An 8,430-nucleotide genomic window follows, 5' to 3' on the forward strand; every position below is an offset into this window, starting at 1 on the left:
GGACGAACCGCAAGGTTGGGTTGGCTTCCCGGTCAAGCCCGCTTTGTGCACACAGTGCCCTGAGCAGCCAGGATGGCTGCTGTGGAGTCCCATTAAAAGCCTCCCACCCCATCCCACCCCACCCTCCTGCAGCCCAGTCTGGTGCTGGTCTCTCGCCCTCCAGCCCCCACATATAAGACACGGCGAACTTGGCAAAGTGACACGGATACTGTACAAATGTGAGAGGTCACCCCAGTCTGGCCGCCGTGGGGTACTGGTACATCTGGGGGCGAGAGCTGGCCCCATGGGCACTTCCGGCAAGCATGCCTACGCCCTGGCCTCCTGTGAGGCGGGGGAGGGGGGTCACTCTGTTCCCTGAACCTTGCCGGCCACAGGTTGCTGCCTGAGCACTGTGTGAACTGGGATTGAAGAGCAGGGGATGCCCACATAACTGCAGTTCCACGAGGGGGTGCAGGCTGGCCCGCTTCCCTTGGCTGGGTCCCCATTCTGTCCCTGTGGCTGGTTTGTCACCAAGGTACCACAGCCATCAGAACTAGGCCCAAATTCATTCTTTTAAATAGGCATCTTCCGCGTGATAGTCTGCCTTCCACAGAAAGAGGCTGTTGCGTTGGACTAATTTTATACTGATGATTCCTTATCTGCTTCCCCTCTTATTAGTCCCCCCACCCTCAAATTTCCTTGGAAAGCCCTCAGCTCCAGGAATCGCTGCAGAGCTCTTCTGACACAGGACAGAGAGATGAGCCAGAAGGGGAATGGAGGGCAGGTGGGGTGCTGGCTCCCCTGTCTCACAGGGAAGGACTGAGAGCCCCCGGTCCCAGGGTGCTGTGCAGAGGGGCTGGTCTGGACTCCTGCACTCCTGAGCTGAATGGGAAGGGATGAAGGCAGATGCAGCTGTCTGTGTGGTGGGCCGGGAATCCCCACGCTCTCAGTTGAAGACACCCAAACAAGGGACCAGAAAAGAGTCCATGTACTTTCTAGGTAGCTGCCAGTGTTCTGGCTCACCTGCTTTGCTCATCGCTATGCCATCCGGGCAGGCCTGAGCCATGCAAGTGTGGCAGTGAGAAACGGTACCTGACTGAAGGTGTCGATAAATGTTCCCCCGCTCTCTTCCTTCAGCCTCCGTACTGACATTTATGGGAACAGAGTTTCTTCAGTGTGGCCTTCAGTGATGGGCAGAGGAGCTCTGGAGCCCAAGTGGGCACCGCCAAGAGCCCAGCTTCACGCCCTCTCTGCCAGGTGGGCGATTCTTAAACTCTGAATACCGTATTGGGCATTGACTTGGGGCCTTCCAGGCCCAGGCTAATGCTCTCCGATAGAGATCAGGGAGTTAAAAGTCTAAGGCCGAAGAGGACATTTCCTGATCTCTGTCTCACTGCCAGAACATTCTGGAAAGAAGAGAGCTACGTTCAAGAACTTGATTATAAATGGTTTAGAAATATGCATCCAGGGCCCATATAATTTCCGAAGTGCCTTGCCATGTAGGAACATAAATCTAATTTACTACTGCTAACCTGCCATTTTCCTCGTAATTGAACTCTGTTCCTTTACTTTTTTCCCTCCATCTTCTCCTATCACATTTCATCGCGGCAGGATGGCCCTTCCCTCCGTCCTCCTTGCTCTTGATCTGCAGTCTGTAGACCTGCACCGTATATAATCGTGGGAGGCAGTTCTGCAGGCGCAGCGCTTTTACATCGCCCCCGAGCTTAAACCTTGGGGACGCCACCCCCCCACCCCGTGCCTCATAATTCTCCCTTGGTTTAAATCGCCCCTGGGTACAAAGGTGAGATGCTGATATCAGCAGAAAGAGTGCTGCTGACCCTCTTTCAGCACTCTGATGTTTCTGCACAAGCCTGGCTGTGGACAGAAGCCCAGGAAATTGTGCTTTATACAAAGTCTTGCAGCCACATGAGGATGAATGTCCACAGGATGCGTGCACGCGTGTACACACACACACGCATGCATGTGATGGGTGTGCCTAGGAGTGCATATGTGCGTGCAATGTTTGAAAACATAGGGGCCAGGTCTTGGAGGCTGCTGTACACCTCCCGTGTGCAAGCAGCGCATATCTTCTGAAGAAAGAATGGGCACAGGATCTTAGCTGCCACTGCTGTTCTGTCTGTAACAGGATTCGATGTCTGTCGATGCCCAGAGATCATCACAGAGCAATCGGCTGTGTCCGTCAAGGCTAGGGCAGGAGAAGGGGCACATGTGAGCATGCACAGAGAAGCCCCTGCTTTCCCAGAGAGAACTGGGGAGAAGCCATGCACGAGTAAACAGAGCTGGGGGCCGACAGCACAGGCTCAGAGGGCACGTACGGAGAATAATGGTGGTGACAGGGTGTTAGGGCAGAGAGGTGTGCCAGGTCCCAGTTCATTCAAAAGGGAAGCTGCAGAAAGCTTCTCAAAGAGGAAGACAGGCCATAGTGTGGTGTGTGTTTGTGTGTGTGTGTGTGTGTGTGTGTGTGTCTATATGTGCACATACACACGTGTGTGTAACTGTAAGAATCAGCTAAGCAGTCTACAAGCAGTGCTGGGAAAAGACTCAGGGAAGCTGATAGTGTGAGGTCTTCCCTAGGGGAGGCCTCTCCCCTCCCCCCTCCCCGAAGGTCTCCCCCTTCCAGAGCTCCTCCCTGCTTCCCTCCCCAACGCCTCCCTCCCCTGTCAATCACAGCCAGACACGGGCTTCCAGTTAGGAAAATATTCTTTTTTTTTTTTTTTTCCCACCAGTCCTGGGCTTGAGCTCAGGGCCTGAGCACTGTCCTTGGACTTTCTCAAGGCTAGAGCTCTACCACTTGAGCCTCAGCACCACTTCTGGCTTTTTTCTATGTATGTGGTACTGAGGAATCGAACCTGGGTCTTCATGCATGCTAGGCAAGCACTTTAACCACTAGGCCAAACTCCCGGCCAGGAAAATATTCTTTCTTGAACTTCTATCACCTGTCAGTGGTTCCTGTGGGCCCACACAGGACTAAAGTAAGAACATTCCTTCGAAAAGAAGAAGGAAGAGGCTTGGCATAAAGAAGAAAGCTGGTAAATGTGAGCAGGCTCTCATCAGGAAGGAGAAGCAGCACCCTAAGTCCATGAAGGCAGAGATGAGACTGCCCCGGGTGCTTCTCTCAAACCATGTCTTCCTAAAAGACCGACTGGGGAGCCCTTTCTGCGGTATGTCTAACCACTCCAGAGCCAGGCCTCTGATCTAGAGCAAAGCAGCAGCGCCAGCCCTGCCCTCTCGAGGTGCAGACACGTGGCAGGTCCGGGCCTCAGGAATGGAGGCAGGGCACGGTGGGTCTGGGCCTTGAGTCTGCGCAGCTGGCACAGCCTCCCTCCTCTCAGGTGCCCTTTCTGGTGTGGCTGTGGTTTCAGCGCTGGCCTTCTGGGGGTCCCGTGGTCACTGGGGCTGCGGACTCCAAGGCCTGGCAGTCATCGGAGAGGAAGACCAAATCCTGCGAGAGACCAGCCATGAGTACAGCCACGCCGGGAGCTCGGGGCAGCCCCCCCAGCCCTCCTCCCCAGAGCCCCAGCACTCCTTTATCACAGCCCCTCTGTCACATCCCCTCGTCACCACTGTCACTTCCGTGGACAGGTGGTGAAGGCGGGGAGGAGTGAATGAATGAATGAATGAATGAGTACATCATGACAATGACTTCGATAGTCAGGTGGGTGAAGGAATGATGGAAACCATGACTGTTGAGACAGAGCGGGGCGGTGGAGGAGCGGGTGAAGGGAGGGGTGAGGGCGACTCCTGACACCCCGGTAGGGCTGGGAAGGGATGGGTAGGCGAATGAATGAAGGCTCCGTGACTACCCACCAATACCTGGACAGGCCTTGGGAACCGTGCAGAGCAGGACACGCCTCCCCCAAACAGCCGTGCAGTCAGCGTACCCCACTACCCTCCCCTGCCCCCCACAGGCTGCGGGAGCAAATGCTGAGCAAATTTCTGGTGTGTGGACAGGAGGTGGCAGAAGTGAGGATGGAGGCCCCGCTCCTCTGCCCCTCACTTGGCAGCTCTGAGCGTGAACTCGGCTCTGGGGTGGTGTCCCAGGACTTGACTGCCATTGTCCTTCAGGCAGAGTCACGAGAGGGACACTGAGTCCCCACTCAGCCCCCCGGGGAACCGGTGTCCCCGGGAGAGGAGAGCACAGAGCTCCAGGCCGGGGTGGGTGGGGCTCAGTCCTTTCTGTTCCTTCCCAGAGCACCACGGGGCTCTCCCCCGGAAAACTCCCTAGCCACAGGGTGGCCTGGCAGTGGAAGGATCTCCGGGACTGGAGGCCCCTCCCGCCCCTCTCTGACCCCCTCCCTCCCCAGTCCTCATCCCCGGCGCAGGCCGTGTGGATGTGGGGCCTGGCCTCGCACCCTCCGGCAGAAGGAGTTCATGATGGTGAACAGCTTGCGAGCCTTGTCCTTCAGGGCGTCCACGGGCGCCACTTGCCAGCAGTGGGGTGAGGCCACGAAGTCCCGCAGCTTGGCCAGCACGCAGTAGTTCTGGGAGCGGAGACAGGACAGGGTGGGGGTGGGCAGGGAAGAGCAGAGGCCCGGAGGCCACCCACACAGGACCACCCACCCCTCCCACCAGGCTGTGCCTGCCCCAGCAGAGGTTGGCCCAGCTCCTCCCTCCTTCCCCCCAGGCTGGCCCTCTTACGTGGATATCCAGGTACAGCGCAGGCAGGTACCTCACACATGGCTCCTGCAGAAAGGACACAGCTGCTGGCCCCATGGGACTCTGTCACCCAGCCAGCAGCAGAGATCCTGCACCTTTCTTTCTCCTTCTTTTTCCTGACAGCTAGCGGTCCTGGACTTTGAAGTCAGAGCCTTGCATTTGCTTGGCTGGCAGTTCCTGACTTGAGCTATATATCTCCAGCTCTTTTTGTTTTAGTTGAATAGTTTTTCTGAGAGTCTTGTGGTTTTGCCCATGGCTGGCCTGGAGTAGCCTACCTATATACCTTCTATCTGTGCCTCTGATAGCCGGGATTAAAGGCAAGTGCTACCATACCGGGCGTGTCTCTCTCGTTTTTGCCCAGGCTGACCTTGAACTGGGATCCTCTGAATTTCTGCTTCCTAAGGAGCTGTGATGTCAGACATGCACCATGATGCCAGGCCTATGCGAAATCTTTCTTCATGCCACAATGCCCACAAAATTATATTGCTTTATAGGTCACTTACAGTCACAAATAGGCAATTGTTTTTCTAGAATTTGACTTTTCAACCTAATATTTACTAGGACTTAGGGCACTGTTTGGACATGCACAGACACAGACATGTACATAAAGATAAAAAGTGCTGTATATGTATGCATATATATGCAAAGCGTTTACAGTTGTTCAGTATATGACAGCCCTATAACCACATATAGACCAACATGACTACATATACATAAGTAGACATATATAAAAATAAATACGCACAATTATATTAGGTTTACACAGTTCTGATCTGGAACAGATATAGTAACTGCTACCAAACCTGGTTATGTACAAGTACACACAGGTAGATTCTTCCTGTGTCAAAGAGACCCAATTCCTGCCCTTCACCAGTTCTCTGTGTGAACTTGTCAGTCTCTCCTTCTGTAACTCAGTTTCCCTCTCAGGTGTGAAATTACCAAGTCAGAATCTTTCCCGTTTCCTCCCTGAGAGTTTATTTTCCTCCTAAAGCCGGGCTTGGAGGGAAAAATATAGGGTAACTAGCCAACAAATGACCTGCAGGAGAATTGTGAGCTTAGCTGATGGTGCCCTTACAGAGTGAATGCCAAGCTGAGTGCCTTTCTGAGCCCTGTGTGCAGAGAAGCCATCCTCCAGGGTGCAATACCAGCAATGACCACGAGGTGGCTACTTGCTTTCTTTGTCCTTTGTGGGTTTTTTTCCCCACTTAATCCTTCTACCAGGCATTTTACTCTTATAAATGCATGTGGCTTAACTTTTCAAGGGCAAAATACCAAGAATGGCTCAGATCTCATCCGAGAAACACCAGACTCAGCTTGAAGCATTTGTGAATAGTCAGCCACTGTTAAGTTTTAGCCATGCTGTTAATTAGCCTAATGGACTTGGTTTCGTTCCTGGACTAGGAACCAGAGGCTTGTTGGATTCTCCTGCTAGCACCAGACTGAGATGCTCCCTCTGAGGTCCCTTATCTTCCTCTAGAAACAGGACTGGCCTCTACCCAGTGCCCTCTGTCCTGTGCTGGCCCAGGGAAGGTCCCAGATGTTTTTTGGTTCTTAGAGGGAAACTGGCTCAAGAGGCTGAGCCATTTGTCTCTGACACCCTTTGTTGCTTGCTCTTGACCACTGGGTGAGTGAGAGGTCTAAACTAGCACTTCTTTTGTCCATCTTTACAGTTCTGCACTCAACGGGGAGCTCTTTTGTTTTGTCCAAAGGCAGGGTTGGGGGGCTGGGGCTGGGTTTCCCATGAGCCTTCCATGAGAGGTGGAGGCAGAAGAGAGACTCACCACGCCTTCTGCAGCCTGCAGACTCTGGAAGTCCCCTGTGATCTCCTGGCTCAAGGTCAGCATTCGAGAGTAGCAGGTCGGAGGTGTGGGCTGCACGGCTGTGGCCAGCAGCAGCAAGAGCAGGCACGGCTTCCAGCAGGCCATGATGCTGGGTTCCCTGCAGACACACCGCTGCCCCTTTAAATAGCGGCTGGGGTGGGGTGGTCCAGTGTCCAGGTGCCACGCCTTTTTCCTGGGGCTCAGCCAGGGCGGGTCAATTCAGTGGGATTGGTGGAAGAGGGGACCACGCCCCCCATCTTTTCTGGAGGATGTGGTGGGTGGCGCTGGGTGGGGGCGGGGGTGCTGCCTGGCTCTTACTTTACATAAGTTTTTCTCTTTGGGGACTCTCTGTGAACTGGCAGGAGCAGCAGATGAAAGAGAAAGAGGAGGAGAGGAGCAAGAGCGTGAGTCAGGCCGAGATCCCCACCCCATACCCCTTCTGACTGGGACAGTGCCTCCTCCGCATTGAGCTTGGTTTGTAAACTGGCTGATGTGGGGAGGGAGGGCTGAGCCCCTCCCCCAGCCTGCAGGAGGAGCTCGGGAAGCGGGTCAGTGTCCACAGGTGGTTCTTGCAGGGCAGCTCAGCTCTGCCCTGTGTGGCTCTTGGGGTGAAGCTGGGGCTGTGCCTCTGGCTGGGAGCATTGTGACTTTTCATAGTACTCTGAGCTAATACCACTGTGTCAAATCATACAAGTGTCCCCAAGAGGCAGGGGCCACAGAAATATGCCCATTTTCCAGGTGGGGAAACGAAGGCTGGGGTGCGCGGGGGGGGGGGAGGGAACCTCCAGAAACGTGCCTCAGGGCAGCTGGGGGCACGTGGGTCCAAATGAGACAGCCCTGCATCCTGCCTCCTTCCACACCTGGGGGTGACAGGGTCTGGAGAAGCAGGACTGTGTGGCCAGGGGAGAGTGGGGGCCCTTGGGTGGTGGGTGCAGGTCAGGGATGGAGCAGGCAGGAGAGCTGCTGAAACAGCAGCCAGATGCTCAGCTAGCCCTAGTGGAGATTTACACAACCTACAGTGGGTGGCAAGGAACCTGAGGGACTATGAGGCTGGGGAGGGGTGGGGGCTCTGGACTCTCCATCCTCTGGGCTCCAAGAGAGGGCAAAGCAGAGGCCTGGGTGGGCTATGTCCCAGGTGGCCAGGACAAAACAACCAGAGAGCAAGGAACCAGAACATGGTGTGCCAGACTCTGGGCATGCCTGAACATCCAGCGTCAGCCTCTCCTGGCTGCATGGGTCTGGAGACATTTCTTCCAGGCCCTGGCACCCGTTCCTAGTCTGTAAACAGGTGGCCTCACCCTGGGCAATGTCTGCAGTCCTTTCCAGACCCTGGGTTTTGTTGATCTGGGTTTTGGCATTCAGATCCCTGGCAGGGATCACAGCTGCCTCTCCTGGTGCTGTGGCAGCAGTGTGTTCCCCAGGGACACACTTCAGGGGGCCGAGTCCTCACCTCTCATGGGCGGAGCGGTGCAGGGGATGGTGCCTGGTTTCCTCTGCCTGAAAGTCCAGTCCATGTGTGCCAAGGCACAGCCGAGGGGGCGTGGCATGGGGCTGGAGGCGGGGCCTCCAAGGAAAGGGCGTGGCCAGTGTGCCATAGCTGGACAGCTGGGGCTCAGGGAGGTGCTGTCCAAGTGACCTGGTGATCATGCTTGCTGTTCAGTGATTAGGGAACAAGTCCACCAACAAACCCACGAACACAGCGGCTCCTGCCATGGGCTTCCCCAAGAGATGACGGGCGTGGGCTGGAGGCTGGAGTGGCAGTGCCTCTGAGGGGATCAGGACTCTTGGGACTTTGCCCTCAAGCTTGAATTAACGTTGGTGCCTGGGGAGTGGGTTAGCTGTCTGTACAGAAGTGTGTGCTCTTCTGTGCTCTGTCTTGTGCACACATAGCTGCCTTCTGCCTTCTGCCTCCCACCATGGGACATCCTCTTAGACACTGGCTCTGGGACTTTCT

General features: G+C 55.3%; 1 protein-coding gene across 1 annotated transcript; it reads right to left on the reverse strand.

Annotated features, from left to right (window-relative positions):
* Positions 1 to 2,911: 2,911 nt before the first annotated feature.
* On the reverse strand, positions 2,912 to 6,620 carry Cytl1 (cytokine like 1). The gene is made up of 4 exons (XM_090344115.1): positions 6,438 to 6,620; positions 4,639 to 4,683; positions 4,353 to 4,481; positions 2,912 to 3,442 (listed from the first exon to the last, which is right to left on the reverse strand). Exons 1-4 carry the CDS (start codon positions 6,579 to 6,581, stop codon positions 3,359 to 3,361), a joined length of 402 nt encoding a protein of 133 aa, XP_090200241.1. The 5' UTR covers positions 6,582 to 6,620; the 3' UTR covers positions 2,912 to 3,358.
* Between the last annotated feature and the right edge of the window lie 1,810 nt (positions 6,621 to 8,430).

Source organism: Megascapheus bottae, chromosome 13, assembly GCF_031878675.1.
Source record: "Megascapheus bottae isolate mThoBot1 chromosome 13, mThoBot2.hap1, whole genome shotgun sequence".
NCBI lineage: Eukaryota > Metazoa > Chordata > Mammalia > Rodentia > Geomyidae > Megascapheus > Megascapheus bottae.

Coding starts and splice junctions, on each gene's coding strand:
- Cytl1 (XM_090344115.1), bottom strand. CDS start 6,581: ATGGCCTGCTGGAAGCCGTGCCTGCTCTTGCTGCTGCTGGCCACAGCC. Junction 4,684..6,437: donor TGCAGGCTGCAGAAGGCGTG/GTGAGTCTCTCT, acceptor TCCTTTCTGCAG/GAGCCATGTGTGAGGTACCT. Junction 4,482..4,638: donor CGCTGTACCTGGATATCCAC/GTAAGAGGGCCA, acceptor CTCCGCTCCCAG/AACTACTGCGTGCTGGCCAA.